Consider the following 20,350-nt stretch of genomic DNA (forward strand, 5'->3'; position numbering starts at 1 on the left):
TTAATTATCGGTTCCAGCATGCAGCAAAGTTGATTATGGTGATTTGAATATAAAACAAAACTACACAGATGGGTGGACATTAGGAAGGAGAGGCTCATTTGAATAGGTTAACAGACATTAATGGCAAAGATGATTTATTTTTCTGGCCTGCGTTTTAATGATATTGTTATTCCATGGAGTTAGATTCATCCTCATGAGCCTTGTACGGCAAAAAATAAACGCTCACGCACATTAGGCTTTTTGATCTCCAGGGGGTGAAATGATTTGTAAAATGATTATTGCACTGTCCACTTTATACGCCATGCATTTCTAGATTTTAGAAAAAAATTAAATTAATTTAACATGTGGGAATTTAATATTTAAAGGTACTGCAAGTGGAACCTTTATATAATATTATAAAATATTAGGGGTAAAGTTTTAGGGAGAAAATAATGGTCTAATTTAGTTTTCAGTTAAATAAATAAATAAATAAATAAATAAATAAATAAATAAATTTGGGGTAGTTAAACTTTGCTCTTGTTTCAGCATCTGAGAAAAACTTTAATTTTCTTTTCTTTTTTCTCAGTGAGGATTGTGTGCCTTTCCTTCTTATTAATGAAATCACTTAGAAGGAAACAATGTTAACATTATCAACACAAAAACATATATACATACATAGTACATACACACTCTCCATATTCAGCTTATCCTCAAGCTGCCCAATCTTATTTTCATTCACTCTCTTCCTTCACATGCACATTATACCCACAACTACAGGAATTAACCTGTGGAACAAGGCTTTATGTATAAAAGTACTTCCACTGCCATGTTCCAATAATATTATTAGATAATTAGATAATACATCCTAAAGTGAGTTTTTGTCTTTTGTTTTGTTTCCCTTTTAATAAATGTGTGCACTGTGGTGACACAGAATTGGGGTGATCTCTAGCCATATGATTGTTTTCTCTGTGTTGTCAGTGTAAAAGGAGGGGGAAGGTTTACCCAGAAAGTGATCCCCAGGTGCTCCAAATGAGCCGTTGCACTTAGAAACACTTGTTTCATGATATCATAAAGCTGCAATAGATATCCAAATGAACAACTCGTGCCTTTCAATGACCCCTGCACAGAAAATCACTAGCGACAATAGGTTTAGTGGAAAAGGAAAGAAGCTGAAAGGGAAGGCGGGGGTAGTGACAATGTTGGCAAGCCCTGTGTGGGAGCAGGTGCCAGCAGAGAGGATAATAAACACAATACATACAACAAGATGGCTACTCACTCCAACTAATGTCTTTTGGCTGTGGTCAGATCATCGGTCTCAAAATTCCACATCAATTTAATGAACATTTTTTTCTTTGCCTTCTAATGTTCTGCTCTCCTTCCTTGTTCAATTCTTGTATGAATTCCATAATCGTCCTGTCCTTCTCTCTCACACTGCTTTCTTTTTCTGCTCCTGACTTGCACCTCTCTCTCTCTCTCTCTCTCTCTCTCTCTCTCTCTCTCTCTCACACACACACACACACACACACACACACACACACACACACACACACACACACACACACACACACACACACACACACACACACACACACACACACACCAGTCAGGATCTTAATCAGCACCAGATGGACACGGTGTTGAAATTGTCCAAAAGGCTTGGAGAACGCAGGGAGCTGTCAGGCCTGTGGAGAGAGTGGAATTCTTCAGCAATAAAACTGGGATTTATTGCCTCTCTAGTCCCTGCTCTGATAAAATGTTCCTTTTCTGATAGAAGGAGGCCACTGTCCATTACACTCACCCAACTCCACTACCAACCTAAAAACAAGCTGCTGTCAGAGTCTGAAAGCCTTCATGTCCCCTACCGAGCCAAATGAACCTGCTAAAATAGCCACTTTCCACAATAGGCCAGGTAATTGAAACCAGAATGTGGAGGATTTGATAAATAGCTTGACCCTGAAGGAATGCTCAAGTCATAAATTTTAAGTGCATTTTGGCTGTGTGTTGGGTAAATGCATGTCTGTGCATGTGCCTTGGTGAGTGCATGCATGTTTGCATATATGTGCAGGACTGCGTTTTTAATGATGGATATTATTCCTCCATGTTTCCTACCTTTGTATGATTTAAAGCACCTTTTCAGTGGATCAAATGCATTATAAATATTGATCTTGAATTGAATACTGATCTTGTGGAGTTTGTTCATGTATTAGCTGGTTTAGCTTAAAGCATGTTACGGGGCACACTATGTGACATTCCAAATTGACATTATATACAACAAAATAGGTAACATCATCTACAAATGAAAATCGATGTTAAAAAGCGAGACTACTACAGAGAAAAAAGGTGTGTGTGTGTGTGTGTGTGTGTGTGTGTGTGTGTGTGTGTGTGTGTGTGTGTGTGTGTGTGTGTGTGTGTGTGTGTGTGTGTGTGTGTGTGTGTGTCAGCCATGTAATATAAACATGAAATATTTTTGTTATATTTAATTAGAAAAAAATCAACACAAATTATTTGTCATTTAAATAAACAATTAAATTTTAATTTATGTTAATGACTATATTGTAATAAAAGTTTATTTAATTTTGACAGATAGATGAACATGTAGAATTGAGTATATGATTCTGGCATGTGGCAGCAGAAGAGTCAGGCTGTGTAAACAGGGCCAAATACCTAATTTATGAGGCTTGTCTAAGCTAAACCAGGGGTCTGTATATTTCTAGCAGAATAATTATTTTTTGCAGCTTTTCAGTCATTGAGAGTATGCAAGAGCTGAAGAGCATATAGACGGTGTTTTTTTTTTCTGTGATCCTTAACAAAGTCTTATTTGTGTTTAGTTTTTTGTCCCTCTGTTACATTCTTTAGAATGCTAAATTATGCATCCATGTTAAAAGAACCTTGACTTGCTGACAGTTACCTGTGCAGGCCTCTGATGAAGGAATAAAATGAACTCTATTATGAGCCAGGCACAAATATCTCCCTTCATAGTTTCCCAAATAACTTTTAATTTCCAGGTTTTATGGCTCTAATATTAAGTGCATGTGTTTTACAATTGTGTCCTCTGAGTCACCCCACAAACCCCATCCTCCAGCCCACCACACCACTCCACCTACAATCACCCCCTTTTTTTGTACCTTGGGGAAGTAGGGAATTCACAGGCCCCTTTCAGACACAATCCTCCACATCACATAACCTCATGGACACCCTGTTTGAGAAACAACAGCACAGTTAGTTGGGGTCCAGGAACAGGTAAATCCCTGTCTCACTGCTGGCATGCTGACCTTAGAGTGCAAAAACCTTAATCTTCATGACAAGGATGTCTATTCAATCAGTAATGTATAGAGCAAATGCCATGTTCTGACATCCAAAATAAAAGGGTCTGATACAATGCATATGCATTCATTCTGCCTTGGATTGATGCTTTAAAATTTTTACTGGCTTAGTTCGAAATTACTACAAACTGCACAGCAGCCTGATTTTGAACTATGGAATGGAGTTTTTAATGAATCAAAAAAAGTGAGCTTTATGCAAGTGTCTGTTTATGTATGTCTGGATGCATACAGAGAGAAGAGGGGACTCAAGATATGAGCCAATCCAAAAATACACCATGTCCTCCCCCCCGGGACAAATTGATGTCAAGTTGTGCTGTCTGTCAAGATTAAGTGTCTATTTGCTTTCTGTTCACATGTGGCTAGAGCACAAAGCAGTTAGGGTCACCTCACTTCCTTGTCAAAGAACCATGCCCATGTAAAAAATATGGATGGAAAGCAATATTTAATCTGGTTTTAATCTGAACACACTCTGCCTTGGCTATTAAAGGCATGGCTGAATTAAGGCTTTGCTGGCCATCTTTACAAGGACACTATTAAATTGCCAGTTCCTGCAGCTTTTTCTCATTGAGGGTTTGTTTTGAGGAACAGCCTTCATTTGAAAGACTAGATTATAATTTTGGGGTAACCTGAACATGATCATTCCTATGATGCTGTTTTCTTAAATTAAATAATCAGGACATATACATAAGTATATTTAGTATTAAGAAATCAGTCATTGTAGTAAATTTAGTTGACATGGCTTGTGGAAGAATTGTTTCTAAAATAAATTTAAAAAATTGTAATAATTATAAATGAAAAGGTTTTCAAAACATCTAATACATAATAAGTGTATAGATCCATGCATGATGAGAAAACATGTATAACTGATTTTTGCCAAAATCTGGGTCTATAAACAGTAAACATCTATTTTTAAAAAAATACAAACAGTAGCTTGCACATTCATCACCAGTGTGTTTAACATGCCATAAATCTGGCCCTCTGAACAGGCCTGGTGTGTCTTAAGGTTGCCATGTCCATAATACCATATAACATAAGCACATTGTAGTTGATTGGTAGACATAAATATTGATGGCAGCTCAGACGCAGTTTAGCACCCAGCTACAATTCATCTGTAAAATGAACTACTGCTGTCCAGTAGAAAAATTCAAGGCCTGGCATTTCAGGAGCAGCACCATCAAGCACAGTCTTGAGCAGTACATCAATACAACTGACCAGGGAAGACAGTCATGGTTTCTGCTTTGGTGCATAGCCCATCACCTAAAATGTATTATCTTTATTTATGAGAAAAATAAATACTAAATTATTACTGTTAATAAACATATTGAAGAGATACAAAAAAGATTCTTAGTGAATGCTACTCTAATTAACATTACAATCTTTTTTCTGAAGACTATTCACTATATTATGTTAGATTAAATCTAGTGAATAAAATTTGAAAAAAACAACAACAACAACAAAGGAATCTTGAGTTTGAGATATATCCTTTGGTAAAGGCTAAGGGAAATTAGACAACAATTAAAGCAAACTATTTTTATCTTCCAGTTGTTGCAGTTCATGTATAAGGCAGGATAATTGAATCACATATTATGAATTATACATTGTGTATACAGAGAAAACATGATTCACATATTGCACATACTGAGCAGAGCATCAACGAACGTTATAGATGAGAGTTAGCATAACTCATGTGTACATAAATTCCAAGTTTTACAAGGATATATAAAGAGTAGATCATGCTCCCCCTCTCTACTTCTACTCTTGAGGACTCTATGAGGTTCACTCAGGTTTCTCACTCATTTGAGTGCATTTTTTAACCTTAAAACTGTGTTTCGGTCATTGACATTCCAAATGGCAGCAATAACCTTGCTAATAAATCCTAATAAATTGTGAGAAGTGTTAAAATGTATTATATTAGCTAAACTATCATTTTTTAACTTAATCCATACTGTGGAATAACAGTGCCCCAATCAGAAACCCAGTTGGATAATGGTGTTGAATTAGACATGGAAAACGAGCATTTGGCAGTCTTATCAGGCAGGTTTGTTTCTTTTATTCCTGGACAGTACATGGACAGTAATAGTAAACAGATGCATGAATGAGAGATGGCACAACTTTGAATGGTCTAAAATATTTGCCCACATTGTTTCAAACTCTTTCAAATATACATTATTTTAGTCCATGATTTGTGTAGGGAAACAGGTCATTACTAAAGTTTTCACCTGTAGGCAGATATATCAAGACTAACTAAATGTGATAAAAATAGGTTCATGTACAAATGTGGGTATTAAAGACTTTAATTAATTCAAGGCCTCTCTTGAGGTTCATCCAAGACACCAGTGGGGCCTTTCTGGTAAAATAAATCACATATTTTGTGTTCAGCACAGTGCATAGAAATTGTGATTTTAAGATATTTTAAAAGGAAAAGAGTCTTTAAATGTCTTTAGAATTAATTTACATTTATGGAATGATAAAAAATAAGATATATGTGAATATATTCAAATGTAAATGTAATATTAACAACTTAGGAGAACACAATATTTGTACAAACTTGCTCTGCACTAACTTAGTTTAATTGATAATAATGACCTAATATCACATATTGAAATAAAACAGGTAGAGCATCTGGAGCAGACATCTCTTTTGAAAAACAGCACAAACTGCTCATAGGCTTCATGAAAAGACGTCATTTGTGTTAACTGCGTAAGTTGATTCAAAGTTTGATATTAACTTTGTTTAAATAACAAACAATAAAAGTATAATTCTTGTTACTTTGTTAACGCTAATAAGCAACAGTAAACAAAAACAAAGACCCAGAAATAAAGTAACTTGATTAACAAGCTTCCACTTAGTGTGAAACCGAAAACGAGTCTCGGGAACCTGACAAGGCGAGAGCGCGACACACACACACACACACACACACACACACACACACACACACACACACACACACACACACACACACACACACACACACACACACATTCAGAAAGTGGTGCTGTGGGAACCTGGTGTTGTGTTAGACCGCTTTAACACAACTACGCCACTGTCTGTTGGTCTTCTTTACAGTGGATTTCACATCTGGGTTGATTTAGCGAGAGAAACACACACACACACGCACACGCACGCACGCACGCACGCACGCACACACACACACACACACACACACACACACACACACACACACACACACACACACACACACACACACACGCAATGTGTACACCAATGTACGTTATAAAGAAGTTACCTATATCTATGTTCTAAATCACAGTACAGACAGAGGTGAACTTGTCAGTATTTGTGATGATAAGTTGATGTTGTCATTCAGAGAAGATCTGCGCTTTATTCACACACCAACCTCCAATAACCGTAACTATATCACTACATTAACTGGTTCATTTCACTGCGTTTTAAACACCCAGAATAGACTTTTCTTAAGGATTAAATAATGTGCACGTAAACCTGTGTGTTCGGTGAAATATGAATTTGCAGGGTGTGCCAAAAGTCCCTACACATAGAGAATATTACACTTCCCCCCTAAATGTTACTTTATTTACAAAGTATCCTCTAGATTATTGTTATTTCACCGAAAACGCGCTGAATGCATAAAAGCATTCTTAAATATTTTGCTAAAAAGCCATAGCACATTTTGTCGCACAAGGAAACAAAAAGGGTAACTTCTACTCTCTCTCTCTCTCTCTCTCTCTCTCTCTCTCTCTCTCTCTCTCTCTCTCTCTCTCTCTATTGAAGGTCATCTCGCTCTCTCGCGGCGGGTAAAGCAGCTTCGGATGTCACCGTGCTGAGATCCGATCCACTCGTAGCCTTTAATGAGCACCTGCTCTCCATGATAATACCAGCCAAAAACGCACTCACCATCTCCCTCCCATCCTTTCGTACGGTATGAAGTATTATGTTTCGGTTAGACAATAAACCCTCATGTTCTCACCCCGCTTTGATCAGAGACAGCATCAGCTGCACGACTGCTATCTGGGGCAAAGAAAAGCTTAATGAATAACTTCCAAAGCAGCCGATGTACAGTGCATGCGTCTGTTTTCACCAATAGACTTTGTCTAATGACTTCTAATAATTAAATCTGTTGAAATTCGCTTCGAATTATATTCACGAAAGTATTCGTTCGGTAACTTATTATTTAGTATAAATAAATATTAGATCTCATGTCCGATTCAATGAGTTATAAATACTCAAAAATTATACTGTTGTATAACTTTAAATGGAAAATAAATCGACTCAAAATGATCTAACGTAAAGACTATAGGAACTACTGCAAACTAACCTCTCTTGGCTGAACTAAATCCTATAACATTAAATGCCGCAATGTAGTTAGAACAGTAGATGAAAAGGTCGTGACACTTTAAGGTAAATATGTGAGTTGCAAGCTGAGACAAGACAGACAGCCCGAATTCCACGCGCATAGCAGTGCAGTGATAAACCTGTGACCCACAACCACGTGACCGCTCGTCTTTTATTTATCATTCTGACGTTGAAATCGAGAACCACGGAACAAAAAACTTATTCTGGCTACTGAATAAGGAGATACAGAACAAGAAGTATTCTCCGGAATGCTCTGCCTATCTAAATGAACGAGACGCAACTCACTCATATAGATGGAGTTAGCGTTTAATATATTTTCGTATAGGCTACATTTATACAATTTCATTTGAATCTCAATTAAATAAAGACAACTGTTTTATTTTCGACTATCACATTTAGGTTTGTGTATGCATTTTTATTAGCTATGCTGTTTTAACAAGAATAACTGCAAAGAAAATCTGACCCTGACAGGACCGTGTGAATCTCTTCCCTTGCTGGTGTTTGGCCACATTTATTCTGCAGGTCTTTATAACTGTAATTCGGGGACAAACCCCATTGTTTCAATGCATATGACCACAGTTTTTTAATGCCATTGTTGCAAATTCTAACACGGTTTTCATATTAATTTATCGCCTTTATCTACAAACTACCAACGTGGAAAAAAAACACCAAACGATGTCCAGTGCAAACAGATGATTGATTTAGAATTACCATTAATATTTTCAGGTGCACTTAGAAAGCACAAGGATAGGTTACTTTATAAGAAACCACGTGCAGATGTACTGTAATAAAGTCAGGTTTCATTATTACACTGTGTGTGCATATAAATAGGGTTATTTCCATATGTGACAGGACTATGTGTCCATTCTCTCTCTCTCTCTCTCTCTCTCTCTCTCTCTCTCTCTCTCTCTCTCTCTCTCTCTCTCTCTCTCTCTCTCTCTGTGTGTGTGTGTGTGTGTGTGTGTGTGTGTGTGTGTGTGTGTGTGTGTGTGTGTGTGTGTCTTGAGGGTGCTGGCAGGTTTAGCGTCAGTTAGCCAAAGCCTGTCTATACTATGATTACACATTAGACATCAAGAAAATGCCCGTAATGTTTCATAACTCGAAAAGGAATAAAAAAAACAAGGAAAGCGCAACCAAAGATTTCTCCAAAGCATTGTAAAGTTAGGAACATTTTGTGTGATGCTCTTTAACCTCTTAACGATTTAAAAGTTTTCTTAGGTTTTCTTTCTTCGACTGAATGGTTTGCTTACGAAAATACTCATTCAAGATATAATTTTTCTTCACAGTAATTTGCAAGCCTCGTTGAAATCAAAATCATAGTCATATGGGCTACTACTATCATTATTCTTTAAAATGCGTATTGTCCAACGGCAGGATCCCACGCGCCTGGGTTCGTCAGGACGGCGTAAAACCTGCGCCAAATCAAATATGCGGATCAATTTATCTGTTGTGGCGACCCCGTACAGGGAGCAGCTGAAGGAGCAACAACATTTTAATATCTTATAATGGAAATATGGCGAACGATATAGTGACCTAATAAAATTATATTAAATGGACAAACAGTAACACACACACCCCAACCACCCATCACTCCCCCTCCCACCCCCCTGGGATGCAGCGCCATGGTATCATTGATTACCGGCCTTATGAGATAATGCAATTACAAACATCAATACGATCCTGCGAGGGAAATCATTAAGTGGTGACAGTGATAAATGGCAGCAAAGAAAATCGCGCTCCTCTCCTATGGGGGCTCAGTGAATAGGGCATATGGTCACCATAGAGGACATCCAAAATAACCCGAATGTGGCAGTAATTCACGGTCTCTCAACCCAGTTGAACCTATTTTAAAGTTTTTCCTACGCCGGAAACACCTGATACAATTGCTGAATGACTTTAACCGGGAGTAAAAGACTGTGGAGGACAGGAGGTCCTCACTCTAGTAGTGATTATTCCCAGGTAATATTTGTCACGAATATGGCAAACTATCTTAAACAATAATGGTATTGGGAGTAATATACCATGTAAGCGTTACCGTAAAGTAGCGTATATATTAGTGTCCATATAATAATGACATGACAAACAGGTCCTAAATAACAAGGCATTACATATGCCTTCCTTTTGCTCTACTATAAAGACACACGTGTCAGTTATTAATACAAATAAAATATAAAATAAAATAAAATATCAAAAAGTTCTTATTAAACTCGACCTACCGGATGCCATAATTGTAATATAAATATTTAGAAATATTTGTTTTGTTGGATGTGGACAATTTCGGATGCACCACGACAGATTTGTGACTTTTACACCAATTCAACATTTGTTTGACTGTATATTTGTAATCACACCCTCTAGTGTCACCCATATGAGGATGGGTTCCCCTGTGAGTCTGGTTCCTCTCAAGGTTTCTTCCTTACCAATTTAAGGGAGTTTTTCCTTGCCACTGCTGCCTGAGTCACCTCAGACTTGCTCATTGGGGATAATTACATATACATACATACATACATACATACATACATACATACATACATACATACATACATACATACATACATACATACATACATACACACACACTGAACTATATACTATATATCTTGAATTTTTACTATATTCATTCTTTATATTTCTCTTTATGTTTACCTTCTGTTCTATGTTTATGTTCTGTAAAGCTGCTTTGAGACAAAGCCCATTGTAAAAAGCGCTATACAAATAAACTTGAATTGAAAACTTGAATTGAATTTACATTCAACAAGAATAACAATTGTAGACGTACATTTGCTATTAAACGATAAAACTATTAAAACGTTTCCTAAAAATATTAAGCTTGCATGCTTGATTTAATCTAGTAAAATGTTTGCCAACTTAAGAGCTAATAAATGCTCCACAGACAAATTATTTAATACAGAAAAAAATCTATAAAAATAAATGTTGGATTTAAGAATGTTGGATAAATATCGGCATTGTAAAAACATGGTCCTTTTTTAACTGATCTGAATTTACGCACAAAGCACGCAGCAATATACATGTAGTCCTAAACATTTGCCCTTATTTGCACTTACATTACATTCGCACTTACTTTTAAGTCCACAGTTAAGGCTATGCCATTATCATGTCTGCTACTTTTTACATACAATATAAAGTATATTTATTTACGAAGTTACAGCGAGTTATTAGAAAATCATTATTATCATCAACAACATTATCGTTTATGCTGTTGTTGTTAGTATTATCGCTAAATTGCGGAATATTCTTCAGTAACTTATAAGTAAGTAGTAGTGCATTACTAGTAGTATTAGTTCTAGCAGTAATAACCTAATACGTCTGGGCGTTGAGCAACAACCTGGTTCTCAAGCCTTTGTTTACATGCAGTTCATTTGAATGTAATTGCAAACAAGCTTAATTTCTTTCCATTTTGGAATACAGTCTCAAAAGTTGAAACAACAGGAAAGTTTAGCCTTTTAGGCTACAGACGTCTTCTTTTTATAGATTATAAAGTCACAATATAATCGACAATTATGAGTAATATCGAATATTTTGGTTAAAATGTATACACTGCATTATATTACAATAAGGTATTTTAAATTAATTTTTATTACTCAAATTTCTAATTCTAATTATCAAACTTCGCGCGCGCGCGTGCGTGCGTGCGTGCGTGCGTGCGTGCGTGCGTGCGTGCGTGTGTGTGTGTGTGTGTGTGTGTGTGTGTGTGTGTGTGTGTGTGTGTGTGTGTGTGTGTGTCGCCTTAATGATTTAGATTAGAAAGCGGTGCATTAAATGGGCTGTGTCCCCCCTAAAGGACAGTTCTTCAGCTCCCCTAAAGAGGGCAGTCAAACATGGGATTTATTTCTCTCGTCTCCGGAGCGGGAATTGCGAACAGCTCAGGAATTCGGAGCCGAGTAGCTCTGAGCTGTTGTAATTACAACACCCATTGGCTTCTGCACAAAATATTTTCAACGAGCAAAACGCAAAACAATACAATTCGGAAAAAAAGCAGTAAAAACTCATCAGACATTGTCAAGTGTTAGCTGAGAGACACAAGTAATGTATCGATTTAGTGTGCGAGTTTGGATCAAAACAACTGCTTGTAGCTTACAGAGTACAGAGTAACGCTATTATTCCGACAAATATTATTTAACTGAAATCTAGGCTATTATATTATGTGTAACTTATAGATAGATAGATAGATAGATAGATAGATAGATAGATAGATAGATAGATAGATAGATAGATAGATAGATAGATAGATAGATAGATAGACAGACAATATGTGCAGGGGAAAAACAAGCTGTCGTGCTAATGTCGAGTGTGAGACGCTGTTACAGAGGCATTCAACGTGTGCAGTAATGCGTGAGGGGGGAACTAATCTTCCTATTTAAGTGTTTGTGGCAAATTTATCTACATGAATTTTAATGCTAAACGGGGATAATTCCTCCTCTATGGTTATCCACTCATCCACTGACCCTTTTGCCCCTTCACGAATAAATTCCAGCATATGACTTTACACTAGGCGTTTGTTATCTGTTATGGCACAGACCCGCCATTTAAGATCAGTTTCTCATAAGAGCTAAAGCTGCTGCTGAGGATTCTGGTGTACATCACTTGAAAATTGACAACAATTCTTATATGAACTAATATTGTAATTTGGTCACAAAAAGGCAGGTGAAATTGACCACTGCAGAAACAAAAACTAGTTAGATATTAAAGGAGTAAACATAATAACACCTAGCTAAACGGGCTACTATGTATGCTAATAGTAGCCCATATTGTCACAATTGTCTTTTTCTGACTGCTATTGACTGAACCAGACAAAGTCCATATCCTAGCTTGTAACCTGCAGAAACTGTTAGTTTGGCCCATTTTAAGCAAAATAGGTGTTATTGTTTTTACAATGTATACCATGTTACCTGCTTCCCCAAGTCTTTGTACAGAAAAATTTATTCATTTAACAATTCACACAATGCAGTACTCCCAACATGGGATGAGAAAATCCCAATCAAACATATGATTCATTAACTAATGGAACTTCACTGACACACACCACATTTGCGCGCACACACACACACGCACACGCGCAGACACACACACACACACACACACACACACACACACACACACACACACACACACACACACACACACACACACACACACAGAGTAAATTTAAAGGAATTGTCCAGTGTTGTTCAACCTAATCTCTAAATACAATTATAAAGGGAGGCTAGGTCAGTTGTTGGGACTGTTAAACATTTATACATCAATTGTATAATGTATTCTTTAGTCAAAAATGTTGTACATTTAGCTTAAATTATTGATAAGTTGCCTTCTCAGAAACAGACCTGTTTTTGTATTTACCATTGCAGTGACTGTTGGTCAAGGTAGAGAAGTGTCTCAGCCATTTGATTGCACATGGATATTACAAAAGTATAAATAATCATAACTGCTTTTTACTGTTTTTCTAAGTTCTGTAATGTTTATGATATTCAATCCATATCCATATCAATACTTCTGCTATATGTTAATTTCCAGTTAATAAGTATAAACCTTTTTTAAAGAAAAGATCAAATAAGGTCAAAATTATTGAGTGTGGAAATCGTGTACGTTACAGATGTGGTAGATATAGATTAGGTTTGGAAAAATTGGAGAATTCCATCAAGATTATTGAGTTTGTTTCTGTGCATTGTCAGGATTTTTGATTATGCTTTAAATCAAGTGGACTTTTTCATAGTCCGCTTGAAGATTTTTGCAGACTCTACCTCTGTTTAAGTAAAGCCACCCTCTCTCAGCAGAACAAAAGTGCCTGGTAAATAATCAATGCAACCAAATATTGATTTATTCACATACTTATTTTTTTGAACGCAGGTGATTTAACGAGGAGGTCAAAAGTCTATGGAGATGGAACACACATAGTGTGGAAAGAAAAAAGTTCACATCCTTTTTTTAAAAAAAATCTATTAGAAACAACATAATATGCAAAACATTACCATTGCATTTACAATACCTAATTCCCAGTTCTTGCACAAGTCCAAATGCAATTTTACAACAGTATACACAACCCTCTCCTTACTCTTGCTTAGGAGCTGATATAGCAATAATTTTAGATTTTCTCTTTTCTCAGTTCGATTCTTTGCAAAGGGCATGTCCCATGGCGTGCAGATGCTGGCATCATTCTCATGTCCAGTCTGCACCTAAGAAGGATCTCAGTTTATGCAGCAAACCAGCAAGTAATATTTGCTGGGTAAACCCCATAAGCAAACCAATCGCAGATCCCTGTCCTGATTACAGCTGTTTTTGAGGATCCATTTTTGTAGCAACTTTTTGTAACTACTGGGCGTTCATGTCCAAGACTTGTCCGCCCATAGGTGGGTCTCCAGGGAAAAACAAAGAGGGGCTGGAGGCTGACATGGGCATGGCAGGGTGGGCTGGTCCTCCATGCATCAACATGGCTGAGTGCTGGGGATGTCCAGGAATGTAGAAACACATTGGAGGCCCTGGCCGCAGCTGGTGGGGGAGCTGTGGGCTGCCATAAACAGGCTGGCTCATGCCTATGGCTGTCGTACTGCTATGAGGCAGGTAGTCCCCTGGCATGCCCTGCAATCCTGAGTGGGAAGCACAAAATAACTGCTTAGCAAAACTCAGTTTCAAATATGCCGGCACCATCATATTTACACATTTACAGCAAACATATTGACTTCAAAATAATGATAAAGTTTATATCACTTTAGCAAAGTAGCTACCTAACAATAAAACTATAATAAATTGCGCTAACAGTAAATTACTCTATATATTTTGGTATTTCAGTAATGAACTCATTATTATATAATGGGTTGTGGAAAATGTTATCACCAGACATAAGTCACTACTGACTAGCTCACTGGACAAAGCACAATATTCATCCAGCCTTGGCACATTAATCAGGTCTATAGAACTAAAAGGCTGATCTTGTGTTAAACAATAATACATGGGCTAAATTCACATAATCATACTGTCTATAGGAAAGACCTGCCTGCATTTTATTTGAATATCTGACTGAAATGTATCCGGAGTTGTGCATTTCTGCAGGAATCTGATTCAGTGAAAGCAGTATGAATAGAATGGCATATTACTGTATTTTTATCTACCATTAGTATATAGAATTCCTGAGACTTATGAGCATGTGAGCTTAGAAAAGACTACAAGAATACAAAAAAAAAAAAAACCAAACCAAACAGGTTCCTCAGGTTTCATGGTACACTTAGCTTCACTGAAACATGTTTTGTTTTCTGAAGCGTTCATAGAACTGACAAATGAACTGAAATATGGAATGCATTTATGCTCTACACCACCTCCTTTTATCTCTCTTCAAACATAATAAGCAAAGGTCTTTGGTTCAGTCTGAAGATCCCATTGAGAAATAGCACCCCTGTGCTCAAATTAAAGTTGAAAAGTGAAAATTGACAATGGGAGACACTTGAGACGATTTACATGGATGTGTGCAAGTGTGCCACCAGCATAAAAGGCCACTGGCCCCTAAGCAGCACTGCAAAACCCACAGGAGCTTGCTGATCATTTCATTACCCGGTGATCCTCACTTAACAGCTTTTGAATTGACCTCATGTTTGCCCTAAATTCTAAATGTGTATGCAACACCTACAGACACACACGACAAAGATTCTACAATACAATTTAAAAAATGTCATTTTTTAAGTTATTCAATACATTAAGTGACTTGCTGTTGCATTTTTTGGCCTACAAAAAAAGCTGACTAAACAAAGGATTCTGTGACCATTTCAGTGCCAAATTTCCAAATGGCAGTTTTTTTTAATGAAAGTTCAGACTATTGAAAGGTGTCAGGGGATTTCTACCTTGTAGAAGGTTAAGAAACTTTTTAATAATTAGGAGAAAAGAAATTGCAGACAAAAAGCTTTCCTGTAGAGACAATTTTTACAAAGAAACTCACCAAAGTATATATTTGGGCTTGAAAATAGGAATGGGCACAGAACATTAAATACATTTTACTGATCACTTGAAAATACAATTTCCAAATTTGGGAGACAGAGTTTTGAAAGTAAAATTTCTAAATTTATGAAAATAGTATTTGGAAGTAATTATGTTGAAGGGTAACAGAAATAGGTTTCTGAGGGGAAAACAGCCATGTGCTATTAAAGCACCCTTCTTCTGCTTGAGCACACAGGATCTAAAATGACAGGTGCATTGTTTCCAAGACCCATAAGCTCTATAGTTGACATGGATGGAAAGAATAATGCTCTCACTAAGATGGGTTAATTGGCTTTGGTTTTAAGTAATGTTGCAGTGTGACTGCTAGGAACACCTTAATTTCAGGTCTTGGGACTCCCTGGCAAATAACAGCTTAATCTTGCCTTAAGGAAAAATCTCCAACTAATGAAAATTGCTTATAAAATATAATGAACTCTTCGTCTCTTAATCAAATAAGATAACTTTTTTCTGTAATAACCTATTAATTTAATTGGTCATGAAGTATAAAACATCACTTACATTTAATTGACCTAGAAACTAAAGTAACAATATTTAAATTAGATAAGCTAGGAAATTTCAGTGATAAAGCCATAAAGACCAGCCATTCTCAACCACAGCGACATATTTCTGTCACGCTCTGGTTTCTTTCTCTCTCTCTCTCTCTCTCTCTCTCTCTCTCTCTCTCTCTCTCTCTCTCTCTCTCTCTGTCTCTCTCTGTCTCTCTCACTCACTTACCTTCTCTCCCTTTAACCTATCTCATCTGAGATTCCACACATGGCCCAATTACAGAATTCAGCAAGCAAATTGAGGCTGTTTAAAGCAGGTTTCTTGCCAGTCTGCTGGGAACTATGGCAGCTGTTGAAATGCCAGAATTTGGATATGAGAATACACTCTCCCTTTTTAGACACACATACTGTCTGTCTGTCTGTCTGTCTCTCTCTCTCTCTCTCTCTCTCTCTCTCTCTCTCTCTCTCTCTCTCTCTCTCTCTCTCTCTCTCTGTCTTACTCACTCACTCACTCACTCACTCACACTCTCTTTCTCTTCTCTCTCTCTCTCTCTCTCTCTCTCTCTCTCTCTCTCTCTCTCTCTCTCTCTCACACACACACACACACACACACACACACACACACACACACACACACACAGAAACACACAAACATACACACAGATAACAAGCCAAGATGGATTGGAAGCTTTAAATAGCAAGGGTTGCATTATCATAATGTTTCTCTGGGTTCGGAACAGTACAGTCTAAGAAGTGGGATTTTTTTGACAACAGAAGCATTCTGTGGATGGCTGCATTAATGGTCTCTATTTTTGCATACTGAATAAGTCAAATCCATTTGTCACAGTGCTTGTGATGGCATATTTAATTTGGATATAGTCAATTAGGCCCGGATAAGCTGCATACCCTGCTGAGCACACCTCCATTTTGCACTCCTTCACTTCCTCTCCCTTTGCCATAAGTAATCCTATTAGGGCAGCCAGACAGGAAAATGGTAGACCAGGTCAGGATTGAAGGAAACACCTTAAAAAAATTTCACACAAAAAACAGTTTCGTATTTTTGAAATGGCTGGGTGTGTGTTTTGACCAAGGGGCACAAGAGTGTAGGGTAGTTATTTGGGTACTCATACATCAGCCACACAGAGAGCGATTTATGGCACGTTGGGGTGTACACGTTTCTCTCGCTTCGCTGTTGCTGCCTGCGTACATTTTGCCAATCAGTCTGTTGCTATGGTAACATCCTGCCAGCACCCAGTACTCCCCCTTCATCCAAAACCTCAAACTCAATCCCCCAATTCTCAACTCCCCTTTCCCTAAACGAGTTTTCTTCCATCTCCTACATTCTCGCTCTTACCCTTTACCCTAAGACACCAATTTTTCCCTTTAAACTCCATGATTCTATGCACCATTTAATCACGTAACTAAGAAAATATGTTAGTCGTGTTAGACGATAAAGCACACAATTATACCAAACCTGGTCTTCTAATCACCACAAACTATTTGGAGAAACATTTGTATCATTAGTAATAAATATTTTTACTGATGCCTCTTCTCCCTTTTGTTAAAATCATACATGAAACACCAATAAAAAAAAATAAAAAATAGAAATAGTTAAAGTTCTCAAAAAAGGTTTAGGCCCTGTTTGTACTTACTTCCCCCACTTTGCGATTGGTTAACTAGAAGGTTACATGTAGTGCCACTGTCCCTCCATGCCCATATTCATTCCCATCCCAGTCATAGGCCCTAGAAGGAGAGAAAACAATAGCAAAATAATAAGAAAATAAGCATAAGCTTCAGAGGGATGATAAGAATCAAGAGAATGCCATATGTGTGAAAAAACTGTGGGTTATACCTGTGCCACAGTGAGAAGTTAAAAAAAGTGACTGTACTAAAGCAAGAGAATCAGAATTTGTTGAAAGGTGTGAAATGACAGGCTAGAGCAAGATACGCCAAGGTCTTACCAGGTGGTCTGATTCCCATGTGCTGCTGGCCGTCCATCACAAAGCCTCCCATGGGCTGACCATCTGGGTTGTAGGGGGCTCCCTGACTTACTGTGGGAGAATGGGGAAGGGCACAGGACAGTGGTTAATTAGTGCTTTTAATTAATTTTCTATTGCTGAGAATACATCATCTGCTAAAAGACACATAGGTTAATGGTTCTTAGCCCAGATTTACTTCCTCACTTATATGATTATGCATCATATATACATATCCAATCAGACTTAAATATCAAAATTAGGACAGATGATGTTTAGTACCTTTTAACCTGTGAGCTATGATGGGTATTTGCTGTTTGGAGGAAAATGGAAGAAGGGAGTGTTTTGGATCAATTACAACAACCTGAACTTCAGTGAATGTCTTTGAACTTTCTCGAGTCCCCTAATGCAAACTTGCTCCAGTAACTGCATTACAGCTCATAAACTATAAAGCCATCCACAACAAGGCATTAACTAGGGAAACTACATTTCCAAAGCTGGGAGGCCAAGCAAATTCACACACAAGAAAAATTACTTCTCATAATTGTCTTCATTTAATTCTACGTGGTTAGATTATATTTATTTCTGTTTCACAGTTTTTGATTGGACGAGAGCCATGGTAGTTCAGACCTAAGCCACAGTTACAGTTTTTTTAATTAATGTCTATTAATTTTGCTCCATTATTTAGATTAGAATAAGGGCTCTCAGATTAGTGCTTTGGGTTAATTGAATGGACTTTTGTGGTTAGTCAAGACCTGTGGTTCAGGTCAGAGGTGGTTTATTTACCAAGAGGCAAAACTCTAGATGCATTTATAGATGAGGACTTTTGCCTTTATATGATTTGTTAGAGGGTACTTGCCTGCTCGGTTGGACTGGTCGATCATTGGCTGGACTATTCTTCTTCGTGCATTAATAAACCTGATAAAGACAAAAAGAATAAAAGAACTTTTGTTGAGTTTTCAGTGGGATCAGTAAATTTAGTTTGCATGTATGATGTCCACAAACACACAATCAGAGGCCCAGCCTAAAACAGATCAGACCTGCCCAGGCAGCTAATCAGGGAGGTAAAGAAGGAGGGATTATTTTTCTTTTCCTTTAAGACCTCAAGTGGGAGGGAAGGGAGTGTCACACTGAAATCACCATGAACATAGATATGTATACTGAACTCACAAAGCTTAACAGCTTGTACAAACTTGCACGACTTCAACATACACCACCTCAAGCAAATACAGCTAAGCCAACAAATGGCACTGTGTTCTTTCTTTCTGCATACTTGAGAGACACATCATGGTGTTTTAATACTCATTTCAGTTTCTAAGTTTAACCTTATAGTAGAACTGGTTCAAATGTTCAGGCCATAGATTTTTAACTCACTTGTTGTCTGTCAGAGGAGTAAATATATGGTAATGGGTGGAAAATATCCTGGTAAAATAATGTTGAAAGTACACAAAAATGCCAGTATATATAGGTTTTCGTGCTAAAATGCTATTACCCCACTCTGTACCCAGCCTAAAACCCTTCTGCTGACCCTGTGACCTCAGCAACCTATGGTAAAGCAAGCTCAGGGATTCAGACTTGATTTATGTCCCCCTGCTGTTGCCACAGTTGGACACTTCCATTTCATCCTTTGATGGGGAATTAGTGGACTTTAAAGGAAACAATAGCCAGTCCACTTTTTACAGGAGAGTAAAAAGTACAGAGAAAAAAGAAGAGAAGAAGGAGAAGAAAGTGATCATCTCTTTATATCCCTTATTTAGAAAACATTTAAAACATTTTTAAAATCCTGTGCTGTTGTCCATGACATATGAGTTGTCATATTATTACAGATATTGTCAGTATCACTATACCAGTATCACTGTACATTACAGCTTATGAAAAAGAGAGCAGGAAAGGAATGTAGCGACATGGCAATACACCATCAAATGAGGGAACGTCTGGAGTTTTATCACCAACAGTGTGGGGAACAAGGGGAGTCTTGGCCTAGGCATTCCATTTATTGCCTTTTCTCTGCCTCCATCTCTGGCTTCAGGGTCAGATGCAGGTCAGGCATGGCTATCTTCTGTGCTCTGTCCTTCATGCTCTTCCTGTCTTTCCCACTTTCAGTCTATTTTGTCCCACACTCTTTATTTTTCTCAAACTTAGCAAGAAACTTTCTTATGTTGTTCATTTTCTAGACATCTTTTGCTAAAGGATCTTGAACTTCCTCTCCCAGACCTCACCATATCTAGGGCCAGATGCACTGGAACAAAGGGCA

At 37.5% G+C, this 20,350-nt stretch overlaps 1 protein-coding gene and 1 long non-coding RNA gene across 3 annotated transcripts in view; both read right to left on the reverse strand.

Moving 5' to 3' along the window:
- The window catches only part of LOC125141087, a 3,888-nt gene extending 2,437 nt beyond the window's left edge, over positions 1 to 1,451 (reverse strand). The window contains exon 1 of the long non-coding RNA XR_007140449.1: positions 1,256 to 1,451. This is a non-coding gene — a long non-coding RNA (uncharacterized LOC125141087). The remainder of the gene's footprint in view (positions 1 to 1,255) is intronic.
- Positions 1,452 to 13,452: 12,001 nt separating this feature from the next.
- The window catches only part of meis1b (Meis homeobox 1 b), a 50,779-nt gene continuing 43,881 nt past the window's right edge, over positions 13,453 to 20,350 (reverse strand). Inside the window, exons 10-13 of one of the 2 annotated variants that reach the window (XM_047812426.1) lie at positions 18,956 to 19,014; positions 18,082 to 18,171; positions 17,773 to 17,863; positions 14,150 to 14,236 (exon numbers count right to left, since the gene is read on the reverse strand). In XM_047812426.1, the coding sequence (XP_047668382.1) occupies positions 17,805 to 17,863; positions 18,082 to 18,171; positions 18,956 to 19,014 (208 nt within the window). In that variant the 3' untranslated portion in view covers positions 14,150 to 14,236; positions 17,773 to 17,804. Of the gene's footprint in view, positions 14,237 to 17,772; positions 17,864 to 18,081; positions 18,172 to 18,955; positions 19,015 to 20,350 lie in introns of both variants that reach the window. The other variant, XM_047812427.1, reaches the window with a different exon arrangement.

Source organism: Tachysurus fulvidraco, chromosome 4, assembly GCF_022655615.1.
Source record: "Tachysurus fulvidraco isolate hzauxx_2018 chromosome 4, HZAU_PFXX_2.0, whole genome shotgun sequence".
Lineage (NCBI taxonomy): Eukaryota > Metazoa > Chordata > Actinopteri > Siluriformes > Bagridae > Tachysurus > Tachysurus fulvidraco.